At 49.2% G+C, this 22,793-nt stretch overlaps 1 protein-coding gene across 4 annotated transcripts in view; it reads right to left on the bottom strand.

Annotated features, from left to right (window-relative positions):
* STOX2 (storkhead box 2) overlaps nt 1–22,793 on the bottom strand; it is a 184,486-nt gene that overhangs the window by 75,921 nt on the left and 85,772 nt on the right. Inside the window, exon 1 of one of the 4 annotated variants that reach the window (XM_037055148.1) lies at nt 17,390–18,946. The exons of the other annotated variants lie outside the window; for them this stretch is intronic. Within the exon in view, the coding sequence (XP_036911043.1) occupies nt 17,390–17,555 (166 nt within the window). The 5' untranslated portion in view covers nt 17,556–18,946. Of the gene's footprint in view, nt 1–17,389; nt 18,947–22,793 lie in introns of those variants that run through there. 4 annotated transcript variants of the gene reach the window in all.

Raw genomic sequence — 22,793 nt, 5'->3', positions numbered from 1 at the left:
CAGTTTCCCTTCTATTTTTTTCTGCAGCAGGGAGACAAACTCATTCAACCCTTATCATTCTCTAAGGAGCTGATCTCCAAATGCTACATTTCGGGCCTCAGGGAAAGATGACCCTACAGATGAACTTAAAATTGCTTCTTTTCATCTTCCTCTTCTTCTCTCTCAGCAGGGTGACACCAATTAGAGACGTTTTGAACATCTGTGAGGCAATTCTGTTTGCCAAAGCGCTGACAAAGGTGCCCTGTGCCCCATGGGGACGGCTCCAGGACACTGCGGGTGCTACAGGGCACAGGGTGGACCCCGTAGTGTGTGCACCTGCTTCCTGACGCCTGACGAACATCTGCTCTGGGAAACATTGGTCTGTAATCACTGTCACTCAGAACAGAGTTCCGCTTTACATAGGAACACACACCTGTTTTGCCCCACTTTGCGAAACGCTTAATTTTCCAGGATTACAACTGCGCAAGGAAAAAACTTTGCTGTGTTGAAATGTTGCCTTGAGTGGGTCCTCATTTCAGAATGTCTTGTCGCCAATGGCAATGGCGGTTCCTGTCCAGGCTCCCCATGCAGCACAGCTGGAGCGGCTGCGTCTGCACCTGGTGGCGACGCCCGGACAGGTGCAGGCCTCTGGCCACACCTGTCTTCTCATGAAGCCCTACCTCGCATGTGCTACCAAAATGAACATTCCTTTATTATAAATTACATTCTTCTTCATTCTCACTTATTTTACAACTAGGTAACACATTGATTTTTTTTAAAATTAAGTACATGTCTATTCATTCAAATGTGCTGGTTTTTTAAAAAGATTTTATTTATTTATTTTTAGAGGGGAAGGGAAGGAGAGAAGGACAGAAATATCAATGTATGGTTGCCTCTCGTGAGTCCCCTGCTGGGAACTGGCCTGCAACCCAGGCATGTGCCCTGACTGGGAATCGAACCGCGATCGTGTGGTTCGCAGGCCCGCACTCAATCCACTGAGCTACACCAGCCAGGGCAACACATTGATTTTTTAAATTAGGTGTGTGATTCAGATTACATTTCTGGGTGGGAAAAGAAGCATTATCAGGGTATTTGCTCCTGAAAAGAAACAAGACCTCTTGGTCTGCTGAGGCCAAGAGGGCTGAAAAGCGCTGTTCTAAATCGAGGGGTTGTTGAATAAAAGAATTTGGATATCGTATTCGTTTTAATTAACTAATTGTTAATTGCTGTGGAACCACGTAAATCAGTAAAGGAGACAGAAATAAAAGGCAGGTTATATAAGAAATAAAAGATAATTACATCGTTGCATCAACGTGCTTGAATAACTCTTTTCCTGATTTAAGAGGGGGGTTGGGTCAGGACACTCAGGAGAGAGGAGCAGGTTATTCCATCACGTCTTATTTTAGTCTTCACACGGGTTGGGATCCGGTTTGGATTTCTTCTTGCCTCCAGCATTATATGCCCTTCTTGTGAATCCTGAAACACCCTACCCTCAGTTTACGTTCTTCCTTTTCCTCTGCCTTTGTCCACTCTTCCATTTGTTTAATTTTTGAAATGATATCACGTTTTAAACATCTAGGTAAGACATCTCAAATCCTTGGCGGGGGGAGGAGGAGGAGGTGTAGTACAAATAAATAACACTCTGCTAAACATAAGATACTACAAGTTTAACTACCGCATTCAAAACAGAAACCGTTCTAACACCCAAGTCGGGCACCATGTGCCAGAAACTAAAACTCCCCCGTTTTTGGTGCAGAGTTTTAGGTAGTCACTTTAATTTCCATAAGATTAGGTACCGAAGAAAAGTTGTCCCCAACGATGTCTCTTGCTAAACCTACAGTATCAGTGTTCAAATTAATCATTTAAAATACGTTGGGGAAAGCTGTGCTATTTGTATTGGTCCACAAATTCATATACGTGTTGGACACGATCCAGATAATCTGCTGCTGAAACTATCCAGGAGCTTAAGGAGAAACCTCAACTGATGCACCTGAAAAGGGTGAACACCAAACAATATACACATGAACCAGGAAAGCGTTCAGAAAGCATTGTCGTAGTTGTCGCTGTTTCCATTGTCATTTAGAGTGTCAATCTGCCTCTCGCCGCCTCCACCCGTGTGTGCAAAGCCTCGGTGGGGACATCCAGACAGCTCTTTAGAATAAGAACCTCCTAAATCCGAGGCATTTCTGAAGGCGTATTCTGCAGGAGGCTATAAATATTGTTTCAAGGAGGAGCTCTCGTGCGGGACATTTCTTTAGTTCGAAGACTGCAAAGACACCCACATGTTCTCCAGGTCTGACAGGCAGTTGGGAAACACTTGCTGTAGGAAGCTGGGTTCCCCATGTCACTGCTAAGTTCAAGTTGCTGCAAGAGGAGCAGCCATCCTGTTTTCCACAAGGCTCAAAACAGTAACTAGGTTGTTCAAGGCTGACGTGATCCCTCGAGTGAAACAAAGCAAATCTCTGCCCTTCAAGTCTTTATGGAGAAGTAAAGCCACAAGCAACAATACCAGTTCTGAATTATGTAGGCTGGTTTTCAGGGTAACGCATAAGGGGAAAAATTATCAAACACCTCTGCTTGCCTTTCTGCATCAATACCTCAAAGGCAACATATCCAATATGCAACTCAGAGGCGTCCCCTACCCCAAACCTTCCCCTCCCTGTGCACATCCATCTCAGTAAACCAGCCCCCTCCGGGGCCCTGGAACAGCAGTGACTTGGTCTCCACACCTCTCCTTTTGCTTTTACAATGCAAAGTTTTGTTACAGCACTTTCTAGATTAAACACTTTCTGTGGCTCCTTGTGTACTGTCTCTTAAATAACATGCAAATGTCTTACTGGCATGAGCAGTGTAACCATGTGTCTCAGTTTGGCTGGGACGGTTATAGCTGATGGCTGCTAGTCAGGGCTATCTATCGATAGTGCCCCTTTCACTGGCCCAGTGATCCCGTCTGGATGAATCACTGTGCATCCCCCGCCTGCGAAGCCCCACTCCCCAGACTCCGTTTCCTTTTCTTCTCACCTTGTACGGCACCTCCCAGGCATAGGAAATGTCTCTCGGTTCCCATCTTTCCCAATAGGCTGACTCTGTGAGAACAGGAACCTGTGTTCTCACTGTCCCTAGACACCTGGCGCTACCTGCTGCTGGCATCTCGACCCTAGATAACCCCAAAGAAGCCAACGGAAGAGAACACCGGGAATATGGCAACTCCGTAATGAATACGTTGTAGTAGATGATGAATGAAGATCTTTGATAACTTTAAAGAAAAAGTTACTCAGCAAGCTAGGGTTTGGGTTTAATACAGTTATTTCAACAGCAAACTCGAGTTTCTAGATGAGTATGTTTAAGGGTTGTTTTGATACTAATCAAGACACTTTCACTACCCCCAATAGAATGTTCTATTGTAGCTGATGCTCAGGCCCTTTGATTTCAGACATCTACCAAAGCCACATATGTCCCTTGGAATATCACACAAGAAAAAAGGAAAATACTGTAGATCGGAATCAGTATTTGAACAAGATTTTCAGAAATAGTGAGTGATGGTATCAAAAGAAAATACAGTTCTTCCTCCATAAAGAACAAGAAATATAGTTTCCCAAATTCTATCAAGCTTTAAACTCTTACGCTGAAAACCAACTTCCTTTTTAATGACAAAAGTTGTGTAGCTCGGATAATTCGTTGTAAACAGAAGTGCAAAAATAATCAGCACGCACTGGACATCATGCCAACAAGACTGCCCCACTGTCCCTGGAAAGGCATCTAACTGCGAGCTTGCCAGAGCCTTTTCCCGCCGTCCACTGCTGCAAACAGGGCTCTGTTCTGGGCATGCGGGGCGGTGGAGTGAGAAGTGAGGGTTCTGAATCCAGAGCAAGAGCTTCTTCGTTCAGTTTGTGTTAATGCGTACGAAAGGCCCAGAAGAACCCGGTGCGATCCACGGCCAGAGAGCCCGTCGCCTGCTCAGTCTCATTCAGGGGACTTGAAGCAGGCCTGCCTGACAACCATCAACCAAGTACTGATACAGGTTGGATCTCAAAATTACACTCAGGGAGGCAATGGCCTGACATATTGTCACCTAATGTAGTAGAAGGAGGGAATGTGTACTTCTTCCAAGCCCGCCATGCGTCTCCTGGAATTCCTGTAACGTGTATCTAAATTATATAGCAGATTATTCCAGAGAAGGCAGAGTCAAAAAACCAGCACAAAATATCTGATTTCACTAGAACTCGTTACTTGATACGGGGTACAGCTCTCTAATCTTTCAGTCTCGCCCTCTATGCTGTACAAAAGAAGCCCCTCATTAGTGATGGACAGGCCCCCAACTTCAGCAAATCTCTACTAATTTTCAAACACGACTATATTCCACACAATCCTCCAAATAGCTAAACATGTTAAGTTACCTCGTTAAAGATTATGTGTACGAAACCCAAGACGCCAACTAAAGTATATTCACCTGAGTACCTGTCGAGGCGGTTCCGAGGGCTACTTTTTCTGAACTTGGGTCACATCCCAGGCCCAAATCATTGCCCAGTTTGCATTTCATGTATCAATCCAAACCTTCTTTTTCTCTGGATAAAAGATGGCTTCCTCAGACATTTTCATTTCCTTTAAGTACCTGTCACTCCAAGTAGCGGTTGGTGTCCTTGTCAGGACCATTTCTAAGAAGACACCCAGGCTGTAATTCCCTCCTGTCTCCAAAACTTTGAGAATAGACCCCCCCCCCCCCAAGGCCACAGGAGCTTGCCCGTCACCGGGTCAGTGGCCCACACCGCACTCCTGACTGCCCCGGCCACGAACCAACATCTCTTAATCTCTGAAGACCGAAGCTCTCCTCCAGCTTTCTCTCCATAGTATTCTCCCCCAGAAATACACATCTCTCCAGAGTCTTGAGAGGGCACGACGCAAACTCCTTCAGGCACTGAAGGAGGCTTAGGTGCATGTGTTTGGTTACTGTGGCTACTAAACCCAAGAATTTTTCTTCTGCAAAAAAAGGCAGCAACCCAGGCTGTCGGCATTCAGCAGACAACTGGACAACTGCTCAACAGTGATGAGCAGCAGGGCGACATCTCCTCATTCTCGCGGCCCCCCTTCCTAGCCCAGATAAAAGGAGCAAGTGCACCGAGGACAGGTGGCCGGAACTGAAAACTTGCCCATTAGAAGAAGCCATCACAAAGCCAGGAAGCAATCAATGCAAACAGAACCCCAAAATAACACACCGTGGCTCCTCAGGCCCTGTCTGTGCAGCCGGAAACAGACCTGTGCTTTCGTCTTCTCTAGAGAGTACTGTGACTGTCACGTGGGCCTGCCACACCCTCTGCGAGACAGTCCACCGAGACAGCAAGAGGAGGCCCAGAGCCAAGGCCGTTTCTGGGAGGAACACAGGCTGGGAGGCCTGTGTCCCTCGGAGGGTCTGCTCCCTGACCTGCAGATAGGAAGGAAGGAACCTCCAAAGGGAGAGGGCAGAGCCGACCAAGGGCAGAGCTGCACAGGCGTGGAGCCCCGGGTAAGTCCCCGAAAGAGCAGAAGGAGGCAACATCGAGGATGTCACACCAGCACACACGCACACTCCCCACTCCCTCTCAGAAACGTCACTGGGCAACATCATGACAAGTACGTCCATCTATGTTTATTATCATACTCACCAAAACTCCTACCTTATTAATTTCTTGATTACCTTGGACTTGGTCCTATTTTACATCATGCAAATCCATGGAAGTCATCCCTCTTTGCCCCTGGTGCCATTATTTTAAGGTATTGTGCTGGAGCCCTGACCATATAGCTCAGTTGGTTGGATATCACCCCACAAAGCAAAAGGTCACCGGTTTGATTCCAATCAGGGCTCATGCCTGGGTAGCACGTTCGGTCCCCAGTCGGGGCACTGCAAGAGGCAAGCAAACGATGTTTCTCTCTCAAATTGATGTTTCTCTCCCTCTCTTTCTCCCTCCCTTCCCCTCTCTCTAAAATAAATACATTTCTTGAAAAATGTTTCAATTACTGTGTTGGGTACTGTCTCATTCAGTTATCTGGACCCTGCCCTATTCTTAACTCAGAATATTGTTCCTGTAACGGGAACAGAAGGCAAAAGATAGAATGCACCAAATCGAACGTTTCCTCCGCGATTTTTCAGAAGTAAAGAAGAGTGCGGGAGAAAGTGAGTCAGCAGCAGAAAACAGTTTACCAATGAATGCAATGATGTGTGGGGGTCACTTCTTCCCACCTGAAGTTCCAGATTTTGTTGTCTGCGACCTGTGTGCCCAACAAGTTAAGCCTTAGGCACTGGGCAACCCCAACGACTTCCACTCCGCAAAGAATCATGACCGACAGCCTCTGAGAACACTGGGCAGGTGAGGACAGCTGAGGGGCTCCAAGGGACAGAGGAGAAACCCCTCTAAGGAGATAGAAAGAGAGTAAGCGACAGCGCGGGAAACAGTCCAGCTCCCCGCAATCCTCGGCCAGCTTTAGGGGACTCCACTGTTCCGTGGGCAAAGCCAGGTGACTCTCAGAGCTCCGGCGGGCCGGGTAAAGGTTATTTTCAAGTAACACACACAAATCCGTGAGGTTAGACTCGTCAGAATATGCAGGGAACTCCACCACCTTTCCTCTCAGTACAACAGGGGCCTCTCCCACAGGGTCCCTAGACAAAGCGCCATATGGGCCCCTGGGGCAGTGAATGGTAATACTGAATCATTTCTTAAAAATCAGAAGTAAATTTTACTAACGCATCACATATAGACATCAAATACACATAGGATTTGAAGCACATTTGTATGTGGGCCTGACCAATGTGGCTCAGGGGGCTGGGCATCATCCCCCAAAGCAAAAGGCCGCAGGTTCGATTCCTGGTCAGGACACGCACCTGCAGCAGGTTGTGAGGAGGCAACAGACTGATGGTTTTCTCTCTCTCATCAGTGTTTCTTTCCCCCTCTTCTTCTCTCCCTCCCCCTCTGTCCAAAAATAAATAAGTAAAGTCTTTAAAAGAAAATGAAGTAAGTATGGGTGTGTGTGAATAAAACCTCTGTTTTGTCATCTCTGCTGCTTAAAACACCAATCAGTGGCTGCCTCCAGGATTGTCCTGAGACCGTGTGAGGGGACTCTTAGGCATGGGCTGGTGCCAAGTACATGCTCAATAGCCAGAGAGGTTTCCTTCCTTGGGGGAAAGGGAATTGAGGGTCAAAAGGCTCCCTCTCAGCGTCTACCTTTCAGGAGCACTCGGGAACACTGTTATCTTGCTCAGAAGCACGTTCTCAGACCAAGAGAGGAAGGGCCTGCCGAGGTCCCAGGCCCTTTGACAAGGCTTCCCGCCCCCAGGCTGAGCAGCAGCTTTGCAGGACCTGACTACACAATGACACAGCGGGGCCACTAGCCACGCCTCTCGAGAGCCCGTGGCCTCAACCCCAGCCAGACGACGTGCTCCAGGGCGGCACTGGTCGGAAAAAAAGCTTTCTCATCTCTGTCCTTCTGACCACTGAGATCTCCACTTCTGGCCCTTAAGATCAAGATGATATGCCACCACTTATTAGGCCTTTTGCATCCCTAACAAACGTTCTCTGACACCCTCCACACGTGTAAGTCGCCTACACCAAGCAGATACAACACACAGGAAAACCAGATCTGCCATCTCCCAAAGAGCGATGCTGTAAGCAACCTAAGCCAGAGCTTTTGTTGTATTTTGAATTATAATTAGAGGATGCCATTTGTTTTAGCCTCACCTGAGGACAATGTTTCATTGATTTCAGAGAAAGAGAGAGAGGGAGATCAATGTGAGAGAGAAACATTGATAGGTTGTCTCCCATCCGTGCCTGGACTGGGGATCCAACCCACAACCTAGGCATATGCCCTCACCTGGAATCAAACTCCCAACCTTTCGGTTACTGGATGGCCCTCCAACTAACTGAGCCACCTCGGAGGCAAGAGGGTGCTTTTGCAGTTCAATTAGTTAGCTATAACCATGTAAGGCAAGCTACTCAATACCCTTAAGTTCTTCTTTAGGTACCTTTCCCTGGACTTTAAGGAAGGGACATTTGGCTGGGGGGCAGGCAGAGTGTTGAAAACTAATGGGGGAAATGGAAACTCTGGAGTGGACCCAGGAAGAGTGGGGAGCACCACGTTCCCAGAGTCTGGATCCTGGCTGGCAGTGGTCCCCACGTCTGCCAGGAAAGTGAGGGGAGGTGGAGGAGGTGGCAACTTTGAAAGCTCCTCTCCCAGCTCAGGTTGTCCCCATGGGGCCCCAGGTCCTGCTAGCAAACCAGCTGCTCTTAGAAAAGCTGCTGATTCAGTGACACGCAGGAAACAGAGCCTTCTACCGCCCGGCCAGCCCAGAGGACATTCCGACCTGAGAGGCCACGACAGCATCACTACGGAGGAGGAAAAGGCACTCAGTTTGAGAGGCCGCTGGATTCTCCTTTCCAAACAAGCCCCGAAAGATAACACGGACCCACAGCTTTCCCTTCTGCACTCTGCCTTTCAGTGACACCGTGTATAATGCACACTCGAACACACAGAAACACACACCTCAACCCTCAGCTCCAATGAAGCTTTTTCTTCCTTCCCTTCAACCGAAAAGTCGACGTAGGAACCGGATTAAACCACGTCCGATGATACAGAGCACCAGTCGCTGATTTCAGAAGTAGCCAAAGTCTCTTAGATTTACAGCTCCCGGGAATAATGAATACGCCATGATTCTCTGCCATTTTTCTTAAGTTGGAAATTCAAAGACAAGCCAACCTACTTAGGTAGATGAATGGTTCCAGAGACTTCGTAGATCTCATTGATCCCAAATCAATGAGGAAAGGAAGATCTGATTTCCAATGAACTGAGTACCAAGTCTGGGACTCAGATTTCCCTCGACTTGTTTTCACCTCTACTGGACCCTGGACAAGGTGCCTGTTGCTCCCCTTCTTCTGTGTCCTCAGGTGTGAAACTTTTAGAAACGATTCAATCCTGCAGGGTTATGTCCCCCCGCAAAAACAATAGCATAGTAGCAAAAACGTACCAAGTTCTTACTGTCAGGCACTACGCTGACTATTTTGCACTGGTCTGCTCATTTCATCCACATAACAACTATAAATCAGATATAATTTTACCCTCCTCTTACAGAGAAGAAAGAGGATAAATTGATCATGTGAAATGCCAGGACAGCAAATCACCTGACCTCACGCTGTGCGTCACAACACCCTGCTCTGTGAAGTCATTTATGAGCCTGCGACTGAAGCTACCACGACAGATGCAGCAAAACCCACCTGACATCACGCTCACCTCGCTGTCTGACTCTTCCAGGCGAAGAGTGTCCACTGCCTGGCAAAACAGACCTTCTGAGAGCAGTTTTTAAAAGTTTATCCACAGCCACCCATGGTCTTCATTATAAATAACCAGTCAGCAAGTATGAAGAAAACACGTCTAAGTGCTCTTTTCAATGATTCCACCACCACTTGAAATGAAATTTCAAACGTGCTCACTGGGTTACCAGGAAGACTCCCTGAAATGATAAACTCCAGCCCCTGATCTAGAGTGATGCTTTACCTTAGAAGTTCAGTGGATTCAAAAAAGCTGTACTGTTTTATAATTTCGCCAAAGATTCATCTTGGAATTTTTAAAATCCCAAGACAGAAGTCTACATATGTACAACCGGGGGATTTCTAAACTGCCCCGGCGCACCCCTTTGGTCCAGGAGGAACAGATCGAGATTGCTGATCCCACCACAGATTCCCTGGGGGTGCCAGCCAGGACCAGGGTGGAGGACGGAAGTGAAACCCAGAGGCCCGAGATTTCACTGTCACCACCGGACTGCCAGCACGACAGCGGGTCCCCAGTCATAGTTGAAAGTCCTGCTGCATACCAGCTACATGCCTGGCACTTGCTAGAACAAAACCGAGTGAGCCGTGAGCCAAGCTCTGGAAGAGCTCACCGTCTAGAGGGAGGATCAGACAGGAGGATGACGACCAACTGGTAAATTATCTCAGAAGTACAAAGGAGCAGCTCAGTCCCTCCATCAGGCCAACTCGGCCTCCGCCAGAGCCAACCCCTGAACAGAGTCTGAAACACTGGGAGGCGGCCGGATGCAAAGTGGCGGGGAACAGGCATTTCTGGAGGGGGCCCTGGCACCAAGGGCCCTGGAAGCCTCTTACAGAATGAGGTTATGTGGTTGCAAAGCAAAGCTCAACTGTCCTTCCTTAGGGGGCTTATGTGTGATTTCCTGTTCACGTCATACTTTGATGGGACGACTGCTGGGATCCTATTGAAAGTCTGTATGTGTCCTTCAAGATTCTTAGTTACACGTGAGAGAAACCAGTGCTGGCTTTTTTAATAGTACTAATGACAAATAATACAGATATAATGTTTCCTGCGTGCTACACTTGGCACTAAATACTTTACGTAAAGTATTAATTCACCAAAACCCAATGGGCACATGCCATTATTACTCCCATTTCAAGGCCCTGAGGAGACAGGTAACTTCTCCGAGCTGACGCAGTCAGTGGGGTTGGGAAGCCACCTGGCCTGGGTCTCTGCTCTAAATCATGGTCTTTCGTTTAATGAAATGCCTCGGGTAATTCAGAGGACCAAGGGAGGCATGGAGACCCAGGTCTCGGCCGCTTCAGTGAGGACTCCGAGCAGCCATGGGCAAGCACCGACGCTGCAGCTGGCATCACAGCGGACACGACCTGCCCGCTGTCTGCACCACCTCCAAGGTGCCTTCGTCCTGCAGCACCGCCCCCCCACCTCAGGGAACATGGCTTCCAGCTCCACTGCCTCGTCCCACGCAACCACTTCCAAGTCTGGAAGGGGCTGTGTCATCGGGGAGGGCTGGCTGGCACCATGCCCTCAATGCCAGGCAGTCCATGAAAGCAAAGCCACAGCAAATTGAGCACCTACATAGAGAAATGTGGTTTCTGCCTGTCCAAGGGTCACAAGGTAGATGCACGTGTTCCCTCGGTCTGCCGAAACAAAATACCACCACGGCCCGGAGGCTGGGAGTCGGGGGCAGGAGTGTTTCCCTTGTGAGGAGGTCGGCAGGGGAACCCACTGCCTGCCTCTCTCCTGAGTCCTGGAGGCCACTGGCAATCCCTGGCCACCCCTGACTTGTGGCCCCGTCACTAAATCCCTGCCTCCACCTTCACATGGCCTCCCCCTGCATCTGTGCCCCTCTTCCTCCTGTAAGGACACCAGTCATATTCGATTTAGCACCCACCCTACTCTGGTGCAACCCCATCTTAATTTCACCTGCAAAGACCCTATTTCCAAGTAAGGCCATCCACACAGGTACCAGAACTTAGGGCTTGCACATGTCCTTTTGGGGGACATATTCAACCCTTAACATATTCAACCCTTAATTTCCCTTAACGGGAAATTATAGACACAGGAAGGGGGTTCAGAGGACAAGCAGCCAAAAAAATGAGAAATATCCCATGTACCTCCATCGCTTTGGGGGCCTTCATCTCATCTAAGAGTGAAATGATTTCAAAGCAAAAGCTGGGTGTGCCGAAAGCAATACAAGGTCTACCAGCTCTTCCAGGGGAGTCAGCCAGACAGGAGTTTGCAGCCAGGGTGCACTGAGCTTCGGAGTGCAGAGGGAGCCGGTGCCCCTCCCCGAAACCGTGCGGACAGGCCTTCTCCCCTAATGCCCGACGGGCAGCTGCCGACGAGCTCCCTTTCATCTTCAAAAAGAGAAGGAAGGCTTGGCCTGGAGGGGCCATCATGGGTTTGAGCAGAAAGATAAATGGGGATTTTAACTGTGAGTATGAGTTCCCTAAGCCATAATTTTCCAACTGAATAGGTATATGATGGATGTTTAAAATACACGTTATTTACAGAGCGGGCCTGGTCTTTTTTGTGCTGCTTCTTGTACCGTCCCAACTCTTTTCAAACCTGACCACAGATATCAAAGTGCCTCCCTTTCACCAACAATGCAATAGCTTCTGAATAAATGCAAATGCTGAATAAAACAAACTCAAGAATTAAAAAGCACTTTGCTTTTAGAGAGAGCAGAGCAGTCGATCTCCAAGAAACCCTAACTTGGATGGTCCAGGTTTTCAGAAACCCAAGCAGGACTCAAAGTTAAGGGGATCCAGCTGACCTTCTGCTGGAAGTGACGTCAGTCACCTGCTCCCCTCTAAGAGGTAGAACACGAGGCACCAAAAGCTGAGCTATTCTCGGGTTCCCAACTAACGTGGCCAAGGGGGTGACCTCCAGCTACCCCTCTAACCTCTACAGTGCACCTCAGGACTCTCTGCTTGGGCAGTCGGCCCATTATGTCCCAAACGGAGCTCATCACCTGCTCCATTTCCCCCGGCTTTCTAGTCATGTACTGCGTTCTTCCGGCAAAAATCTGATTCACCTTTTATTTTCTTCACCTCTTAAATCGACTCAGTCACCAAAAACAGTCAGCCCCATGGTCCTCCTAGAGCCCCCACTCCGCTTCGTCGCCCCCCGCCCCGTGGCTGATACAGGGCTTCCGAAATTGGCATGAGTACCCCTCGACCACATGAGGTCATTTTAAGTGTCACCTGCTTGATTTTTTTTAACTCAAAGAGTAATATACTAACACTAATGGGGACTAGAAAACTATAATTATCCAACGAAACCCATACTTTCCCATGAAATACAAACTTTTCTTTTTACTTCATTTAAATAAAAAATAGGTCAAGTTAAAGGAAAATATGAAGTAAATAACAGGAAAATCTCAAAGGGGCGTGCCCATGCCTGGCAGGGCTGGGAAACCCTGCTCTGTGGGGACCCCCATCATCTAGTACTCGACCACATCACCCTCCAACTGCTGCCCAGTCTCCTGGCCTTGAGACCCTTCCATCCATCCTGCAAACCACGGCCAGACCAGTCTCCCCACCTGTCTCCCGCCATCATTTCTCTCCCACCCTCACCCATCTTTACCTACCCCATACATTCTGAATTCCACCTACATTTCCAGACCTCCCCCCGCCAGGCCTAGCTCCGCATGGTTTTGGTCACCCCCGAGGTTGCAGCATGACCGACCTCCCACAGACGCGCTCACTTCCAGCACCACGCCTGGGCTCCCACCGCTTCCACAACCTTCCCCCAACCCCCTTCCTTCTCTGTCTCTTCGAAACCTACCCTGTCCTTCAGGAGGCAGACAAGTCCACTCTCCAGGCAGACTTTTCTAACCGACAGCCTCCCATTCCCCGACCTGCTCTTCACGCGCACCCACCACATCAACCACCCACCTTGACTCCTGATTACGTGCTATTGGCCACTGCGCTCGAACGGCTGGCTCACCGAGAGCCGGTCCCGTCTACTACTACAACGGGAAGTCCTTGAGGAGGAGAATCTTAGATCTTTATACATATTTATACACATGAATTATTCCATAGTTATGAAAGGATAACTCACATGAGGGGCTCAAAACATCTCTTCATCCCACTTTTTAAGAGAAGCCATGTTTTATTCATTCATCCAGTAAACATTTACCGAGGGCCGACAGGTGTCAAGCTGTGACGAAAACACGGACTGCCGCTGAGGAACCTGCCGGCCGGTACAGGAGGCACACACGTCAGCTCCCGATGCCTCACAGCATGATGGTGCTGCCACTACCTGGTACTAACACAGGCCACGCGAGTGATGCCCTGCACAGAGGACCTGGAGGAAGACCGAGAGTGGAGGGGGTGGGACTGGTTCTGGAAGGTGACAAGTTTCCAGAGCCTGGATGGAGCACAGGGTCGTGGGGGGAGGAACGGGAGGGGCACTAAAAACAGTGGACTGGCCATCCCATGAAGAGCCTCAGTCTAGAACTTCATCCACAGGTAGGAGAGGCAGTAAAAAGAGACGCAACACAACCAGCCTGGCTTTAGGAGAGATTTTTTTTAAAAAAACCCTCGGAGGACACATGGAAGATGAACTGGACTGTGAGCAAGGTCAGTTTGGAAGATCCTGTAACCAAACAACATTGACACAACAGAGATGAAGAGGGCGGGGCAGATTTTGGAAACATCTAGGAGGTAGAAATCAGCAGGATTTTCTGACCAACGAGTGGTGCATTCCGCTGTCAAATAAAAATAGTCTAGGGATTAACTCCTTTGAGAAAAGTTTATTACCTACTTAAAAAATGACCCATGCCATCTCTTTCTTGTGTGACTGTGGCTAAGTTGAAGGAAGAGCTGACTCTAGTCTCTACTCTTACAAACTCCGAGAACCTCTGCTTTGCACTGTATGGATAAGACGCACAGGGTTGCTGAGACCGATCTACAAAACCTGTCCTCAATTCAAAAGTCAGCACACTGCTCCATCAGCAAGGACCTAACCAGATTTTGCTCCTTGGCTCTGCACGAAGGACAAGCCGCCTTGTACCAAAGAGCACACTTTGGTCTGAACTGTCCCGATTCTCCGGGGCATAGGAAACTTAAGCCAGAATTGCTCTGGAGGTGTAAAAATGCTAAGGGTTTTATACAATATACTTATATGCCTTTTTTTCATATAAAAACGTTCACAAGAGTGTAAAATATATTGAAATACCAAGAGAGGTGACCTTTTGGAAGCACATTCATGTTCTCCTGGGAAATAAAGAATAAAGTCATTCACCACCAAGCGTAATATTCCTCACTTGCACTCGCCTGGGGAAAGCAGCCAACACAGGTAGTTTCGAATTAAAACGGTTGGAGCAGCTAGGCTGCAAATGTGTGTCCGCAAACGGGAAAGAAGGCAACAGGATGCTGTGTACTGAAACGTGTCTATGATTATAACTTGCTAGAACTTTACGCATCATCTCCCTGCCACCGCCCTTACTCTGGTCACCAAGACCAGCCCCGAGAGGCAGGCATTTCACGTATCATTGGGGGATGTCGGGAAACAGGATTCCCTTGCACCATGAGCACTTTCCCCGCATACCTCACATACAGAGGCACATGACTCCAATAAGCAGAAAGGGCAAAGGTTATGTCTAACGTTTTCTATGTAAGTGCTCGGAAATCCTGTGCCGGCTCATTATAGAGCCACTGCCCAGCCCGAATCTGTCTGTAATGGAAGCGTGGACTGGGAGGGCCCCTCGCAGATGGGACCGGGGTCCTGTTACTCGCCAGGGACCCAGCTGGTTCGTGGCAGGCCCCGATTAAACCTCCAGGGTCCATTCCCCGCTCCCGGGAAACTCATGTCTCTTAAAATAACAGAACACGAGGAACTGGGGCACGATCAACTGCGCCCCAGAATTAGTTTCTATAAAATGGAAACTAATAAACTAATGAAGGGGGTGGTGTGCAGGCCCATCCTCCCCTCTGCTTATATTATTTAGCTGGGCAGGGGGAAAAACTGATTTAAACTGTCTTAAGATGTCAGTTTAGGGGCTTTTGTTTTTACCTTTCTTTTCAAATCCTTTGAAACTCTATTATTAGAAATGTTTGCTTTCATGGCCCGCATGAACAATGGCAAATATCAAATGCAAAGCACCATGATTTGGGGGGATGTCTCAGTCCTAAGCAACATCTTTTATGCACATGCTCCGTGGAAACTTTCTAGTGGAAAAATCACTTTCCAATCTCGATCAATCGAATGCCCCAAACTTGGTGGTCCTACGTGTGAACTGTAAAGAAAGCACTCATCCCCAGGGCTGGGGAAGGGGACAGGGGACAGAATTGAAAGTCAATAGCATCATTTAGAGGGGGCTCCAATGGCTTCACCAGCAAGGGGTGTGGGGCCTTGGAAACCATTGCGTGCCTTCATGAATAAGGCGCTAAGGATTATGGATGTTTCCCTCTTTCTGGGGAGTTTTACTTTTTCTCTAGTTTTATAAAGGGAGGAAGAATGACCTCCCATCCATTTGGTCTAACTCCAGATCATCCGTGCACATGGTATCATTCCCCTTGATTGGAACAACGGCAAGACTTCTGTCCTCCTTCTGCCCAGAAACTCTCACCGGGAAATGACCGTGCAAGGTGAACGATGAACACACCTCATGGTCCGTGAACCTGTGGACTTGCTGGGTGCCAGGAGGCCTGGGGATTCTTAGGGTTATTTTAGACTTGGTAGCATCTGCTGGGGGCTTGCACAGTTACACTGTCAAGATTGAAAGTTTCAGAATTCGCTACCCAACGGTCCTGTTGCAGGGTATTTTTAAGTTTTAAACGTGCCTACTCTAACACCTTGAGTTTAAGTGTGGTTTATTCTGAAGGTGTGCGAAACAGCAGGACACATGCCAAGGGTATTGCTGTAAATCACATTTCAAACTGGTACAATATCCTTATGTTGCCAGATTTTGCAGTAAAAAAAAGATGGTTATTTTATTAGGTTTTGTATCCACGGAAATGTGGTCACAAGACCATTTTTACAGCATTGGCTATGGGCCCCTGTGTCTTAAAACTTGCTGTTTTAGGAGGGAGACAGCGGTGTGAGACTGTAAGCACCAACCACAAGCTCTAAGCAGTTTTCCCAGTTAGGACAGGACTTACAAAGATGGGACATAGAGGTGCTTTCAGATTCAATCCCTGCCCTCCTATTACACTATGTTTAGGGGAGAATTAATTCTTCCAGGATGAAAAACAAACAAAAACCGATGTCTTGCACACGATCCCATACAAATGGCCAGCAATGAGTGCCACAAAAACCGGGAAAGCCTGCACCCCCTTCCTTCAGCATTCCCTCCAGGATTTTCTCCCTGGATTCCCAAGCCACACACCAAAGCCATTCCGTCCTACTTCCAAGGGGAACTAACCGGCTCTTTCAGACACAGCACTGCATTTGCAGACGAGACCTTCTTCAAAGCCTGCATTTCCATTTACCGTTTTGCTTGCCCTTCCCATCTGACACGCAAACACCAGAGACAGCCTCCATTCTTTCCACCCAGCCGAACCCAAAGCAACGTATGTTAAACCCACACGGAATCATGTGAGCATTCAATCCGCATACACACCATTACCCCACAGACTGCACTCAATGAGCTCCAACAGAGCTCGCTGCGTGCAAATCGGAGGAGCCGGAGACGTCTGCGGGGCTCTTCCTGGACTCAAACCACCCAGAACGGTGCCTGGAACCTGTTCCCTTTTCCGAAAGGCGAGCTGTTTAAATGCCCACTGGGGTAACTGGCCACGCTGCGGGCGCCAGCGAGCAGGGTACTGCAGGCGACACCGGACGCAGGCTCTGCCACAAAGCTCAAGGAGGCTGCTGCGCGGAGCTTGCTGTCGTTATCTCCCCGCAGCCCAAACGCCCGGCGCGTCCCCCGCCCGGCGCGTCCCCCGCCCGTATTTTACCTAACTTATAGCTCTCAAACCCCATATTGAGAGGGCCTGCTGTGGATCTTGTGGAGGTACAAAATGGTGGATGTGAGCTAATTTTCTCCTGCTTTCCCCATAACTTATCACATCCATCAGCGCCCGGCCTCCCCTGCCAGCACCCCGGCAGCGGTGCAGGGAGCCCGCCGCAGTCTGTGGCCCCGGCCTGGAGCAGCTACGCGGTTACCAACCTGATGTCATGTAGCCCCGCGAAGCCTGGGGCGCGAAGGCCGCGGGGAAGCGTTTGTGCAGGCGGTAGTCCTTCTCGCTGCGGGACCTCATGCGGTCAGAGGCCCGGTCCGAGAAATCCGAGCTAGGCCAGGCTCGCCGCAAGGTTGTGCTCCGGGTCTTCTTCATGGTGGGGAGGGCGACCTGCTGCCCCGATCCTCGGGCCTCAGCGCCGGGGCGCAGTGCGTGGCTTCATCCGTCTACGGTGGGCACGACCTGGGCGCACTCTGCGCGCATTTTCCCAGCTCCTCCTCGTCGGCGTCTACACCGCCAGCGGCGGGTCCAGCCCTCCCCACGCCCCCACACCCCCCCACAGCGAAGGCTCCGATTTTACACACGTCCCACAATGCATTACACTTCATTTGCAATCCGCCCGGCTTATAGCTTCCAGATTCCTGGGGGGAAAGGCACGTTAGGAGGCTCCCCGGCCAGGAGGAGGAGGGGAGGGGAGGGCGGGGTGGGGGCGCCGAGACTTGCAGTGTGAAAGCAATGGGAGCGCAGACAATGGCCCGATTCAGCGCAGGAGTGCTTAGCCAACTGTGAGCCCCGGCACAAAAGACCCAAACAAATGAGGAAGCCGAGGCCTCTGGGGCTGACCCGGGATCGGGCACCCGGGAAGCCAGAGGGGCGGCTCAGCGCAAGGCGTGGGGATGACAGTGTCCAAGTCGTGTCCCCCTGGGCCTACCAGCCGTGCGGCCCGCAGTCCCGGGCGCAGGCGGGCTCTGCCTCCCCCGCAGTCCTTGGGAGGCAGTCTTCATTCCAGAGGCAGGAATGGGGGACCCGTGTCCGCAGGGATCCGAGCAAGCTCTGCAGTCAACAGCTGCGGCGGGTGGGCTCTGCCAGATCCAAGGAGCGGGAGTCGTCCTCGCGGCTGCAGCGTCTAGTCAATCTTGCTCCTTCCCAGGCTTAAGGTGGTGTGCGTGCCTGCGCGCGCGCGTGTGTGAGTGCGCGCGCGCGCATGTGTGCCCCGACACGCATGTGCCCCCTGCACATGCATGCTCCTACTTACTGGCCGAGGCGGTGACGGGAGCCATGGCTGCCAAGGATGCGGAGCCTGACGGTCGATCGACACCGCACGCTGGCACAGCCGCCTGGTAACCAGCGCGCAGAACGGCTATTGAAGGGCAGGAAGCGGGGCAGCCGCCCAGTCTCGCGAATCACCAAGCTGCTTCACGTCAGAGCACAGATCCCGGCAGGCTTCTCCTTTTCTTGTGAAACACCCTGCGGCAGCGCTGGGACCTTGGCAGGCGCCACAGCCTGGAGCCAGCACTTAGATATTTACATATTTTCAAGATGGTCCCTCCCCCTCACAGAGAGGGAGAGAAATCCCTCTGTGGGAACGGAAAGATCTGCGGTGCCCTGCTCTGCCCACCTGCGCCAAGCCTGAAGTCAGAGAGGGCCGGGGCAGGGGGCGCCACCCGGAGCTCCTCCAAAAGCCTCAAACACCTGGGTACCCGGTCTGTGCCACTGGCAAGCGCAATGGAGGTGGCCTGGCTCTTCCTCTCCCCTGGAGCCCCTGGTGAGCGTCACTACCCGCCTGCCACCCTGCCTTCGGGTCCAGGCTCCGTTACCTACACAGCACGGCACGGCACAGCTGTTTCTGGTCCAACGACCAATCGCTAAAGGACAACAATGCGCGGCGCGGGGGGGGGGGGGNCGGGGGGGGGGGGCGCGCGAGCGGAAGAGGGGGCGCTGCAGCGTCCCAGCCGAGGAGGCACCGGGCGCTGGCGGGATGCGGCCTGGGATGCGGAGGTCACAGGAGTTAAAAGCGAGCGGCCACAGGCTGAGAATCCCCGCGACGCTGAGCTGCTACCGGTTCTTCAAAAACACTTATCTCCCCGTTTGGGTTTCTAAAAATGCTTTGGTGTTATAAACAACAATTTTTTTTAAACTGGTGTTTCTTTTTCGACATTGTATTTTATTTGGCATCTTTGTGCGGTGTTCTTCCCCCCATTGGTGACAATGCAACATACAAAATCATTGTCGTCTTGCTGCTGTGTCTTAATCACAGGGATGCGAAGTGCGTGGGGCTATGATTCTGAGCCGATCCTGGAAAAACCCACACAGCCAAAAAGCCAGCGGGTTCTCAATGATTAAGATTCAGTTCTAGCTCAATTCAGTGTATTCCAAGGCTTGAATTCTTTGGCAGGGTTAGGAAGGTTTTGGAGAACCTTGCCGAGCAGGGCAGGGTTTAAGCCACAAGCATTATAGAATCCAGAACTGAAGCTTCCACTCAGTATTTCAAGGCTGCCCTCTGTAACCTGAGGCTGGTGTAACTAATCTATCTCTTCGGATACCAGAGTATAAAAAACAAACAACTAAAAATCACTAAGTATCGTATGGAACTTACATTTACACGAATCAGAACTTACTGCTAACTGTAAACCAATTAAGTACTGTTCAGTGACAATTTTGAAGTTAGAAAAGGGGAGTGCCCCCAAAAGACACATTTTGGTAAAATGTCTTTGTTTTTGTGAGAGAACTACTAAGAACAGAAAGACCACCGCTTTAAAAGCCACAGAAGACTAAATGTGTAAAGAAACAGAAAGGTAATAAAAAATAATTGTATGAATGAATGCATAAGATATTGGCATTTAGATATCTCAAGTCAATTCAACACACAGTTACTCAGTACCTCCCAGGTACTGAGTTACATGAATGGTCACAGTAGTTAGGACAGAAAGCTAATGGCGATTGCCGTGGCAACTGTGATATTTATTCACTCAGCCCACTATCATGGACTGTCTGGTATTGGCCAGTGCGGGGATAGCTGCTGGGCGAACCGAACACCACCAGGCCCCAGGCAGCTTACGGTCTAAGTAGTAAGCAAATAAATACACAAATCCAGTGCATTCTACAAAGAATAACTTCTCTGAAAAACACGACAGTTCATCTGACACCTACAGGATGCAGAGCGGTCCCAGCGAAGAACGGGGACAGCGATGTTTTGGAAAGTGGGCACAGCGCACACAAAGGCCCAGAGGCAGGCAGGAACCGTGGCTTCAGTAGGAGGAAGCGAATCGGGGCAGTGTGACTGAAACAGGAGCACCAGAGAAAGGTGTGCGGTGAGAGCGTGGAGGAAGGTGCAGGGTCACGCGAGGATTCATGGACCATTGTGAGGGGTTTGTATTCTACTTCAAGCATGATGTGAACCACGGAAGGGTTTTAAACAAAATAATAATAATAATAATGTTACAGAATTTCGACATAGAAGGGGCTGGAGGGGGGATCTCTTTGAAGGGAGGGTTCAGCCCAGAATTTTCTGGAAAGTAAGTTTGAACTGCACTGGATTTAAAACAGAAAACAGTCATTGTTCATATGAAAGAATGGGAGGGGTGACAGATATTTTGGAAGGAGAGCTAGACCTTCACTCAGGCACCTCTGAATGCGGTCTTTGGTGGGGAATGGTATCATCTAGTGTCCGTACTTTCAACAGGTGCCCTTGGAGCCAAGGCCAAAAGCCAGACACAGCAGGTTCAGGTAGTGAACAGGTAAGGGTGGTGGAATCGGATAAGAGTAAAGTATGAGAGGAAGGGGCAGTTCAGCCACGTATCAGTCACGTGACATCAAAAGCAGTCACAAAGGTAAGGCTTGAATCTAAGCAAACAGCATATTGTGAGACCAATCTTGTCTGAAGAAAGTGGATGTGGGATTCCAGTTATTACAGCCACTGTTAAAACCAAACTCCATGTGTCCATCTGTCCTATGGGAAGATTCACGGGCATGCGCAAGCCTGGTTTCACATCCTTGAACCTGCTGGAGACAATCTGGGTCGTGAACTTCCCATCGAGTAAGTTCAGGTGCGTCATCTCAGTATCTGCTACTAGAAGAATTTAGAAATAAATACAGAAATGACAACGCAAATCAATTTTGTAGCATTAGTACTTGTTTAAAATCAGGCTTAAGAATAATTTGTGCATGGAAATTTGGCATTTCCATATCGGATACATTAGAGACACTAATTAGACTCACTTGGCTTTGTGATTCTAATTCCAATGTATAATTGATATTTTAGACTTGCAGTTTTGAGTTGAAAAGCTTAAGAATTTTGACTTTGAAATTCTCCTCATTTGAAACTTTGGTTTATTGGATTGACCAAAGTTGAATGCACTTAAGAGCTGTACGATGCAAACTCCTGGAAGGCAAGGGGCACTTTCTGTTTTCCCCATGGCCGTGCATTGCTTTCCCGTGTTCATACTGGTATCTCCAATGGCCAGCAATGCCTGTGTGCATCTGATGACTCACGGAGCCTGATGAAGTACTGTGGGAGATTTGGTTCGAGTCCTTCCCAATCACGCACACTAAGGGCTTCTGAAAAATGAAGTGTACTAATTTGTAAATGCAGCGTAACTCTTTGAGGGACGGTACCTCGCTGTCTCTGAAGGGGGCTAGCTGTTGACCCAAGAGACTTCCGTCTTCAGTGTGAGTTGACCGAATGCTTTTCAAAGCCTCTCCTGAGAGCTACAGTTATTTTATTATTAAAAAATTTCCAAAATTTTTAAATTTACAAATTTAAAACTACAAACATTTGCAAAATTTACAAATAGAATGAATGGAATTTGAGACTTAAGGAAAATTTGACTTTTATTTATTTTATTTTTACTTCTGGTGAAGGAAATTTTGAGCTTTCGAACTTGTGCCGCTAGTATCCTGAACATTAATTAAAAACTTAAATACCTGTAAGTGGTCTTTGCCATGCACAGAAAGCCCCCTCGGACATCGAAAAGCCCACACTCACTACAGAGACTAGCGGATGTAGGAGATCAGAGGAACTGCACTACTGAAGTGAGTACCGAGAGGACTGATACGACTGAAAAATGAATGTAAGAAGTAACAGTCCTGAGCCGTGACCTTATATCCTAAAGGAGACGAATTTCACAAAGGACCTCCTAGGCACACAATACTCCAGGGTCCAGGGACATGCCCTGATGTGATAATGGCAACTCCAGTTACACATCAGACTCATCAAATTCAGAGGCAAGCCACTGAAGCTGCCAATGAAGCTGCCCACGGCCTCCTTTTTCTGCCAAAGCAAGACTTTGGTAGAAAGACCTAAATATGCAGAAAAGAAATGGGTGTCTGGGTGTGCTCAGGAGCTGTGGCACTCAGTGGGGCCCAGCACCTTGATCCAAGTGCGGAGGTCCCTGGGAGCAAGAACAGAAGCCAGAGAAGGTAGAAACAACGCAAGGGCCCACTGACAAATGCACACACAGAATGTGGTCTATACAAACGGTGGGATATGAATCAGCCTTAAAAAGGAAGGAAACTCCGACACGTGCTACAACATGGATGAACCTTGGAGACACTATGCTGAGTGATGTAAGCCAGACACACAAAAAGACAAATACTGCATGACTCCACTTAGAT

Source organism: Sturnira hondurensis, unplaced genomic scaffold (assembly GCF_014824575.4).
Source record: "Sturnira hondurensis isolate 20B ecotype Veracruz unplaced genomic scaffold, ASM1482457v3 Scaffold0008640, whole genome shotgun sequence".
Taxonomy (NCBI): Eukaryota; Metazoa; Chordata; class Mammalia; order Chiroptera; family Phyllostomidae; genus Sturnira; species Sturnira hondurensis.
Note: the sequence above shows the minus strand (reverse complement) of the source record. Positions and strands in the feature narration are given on the sequence as shown.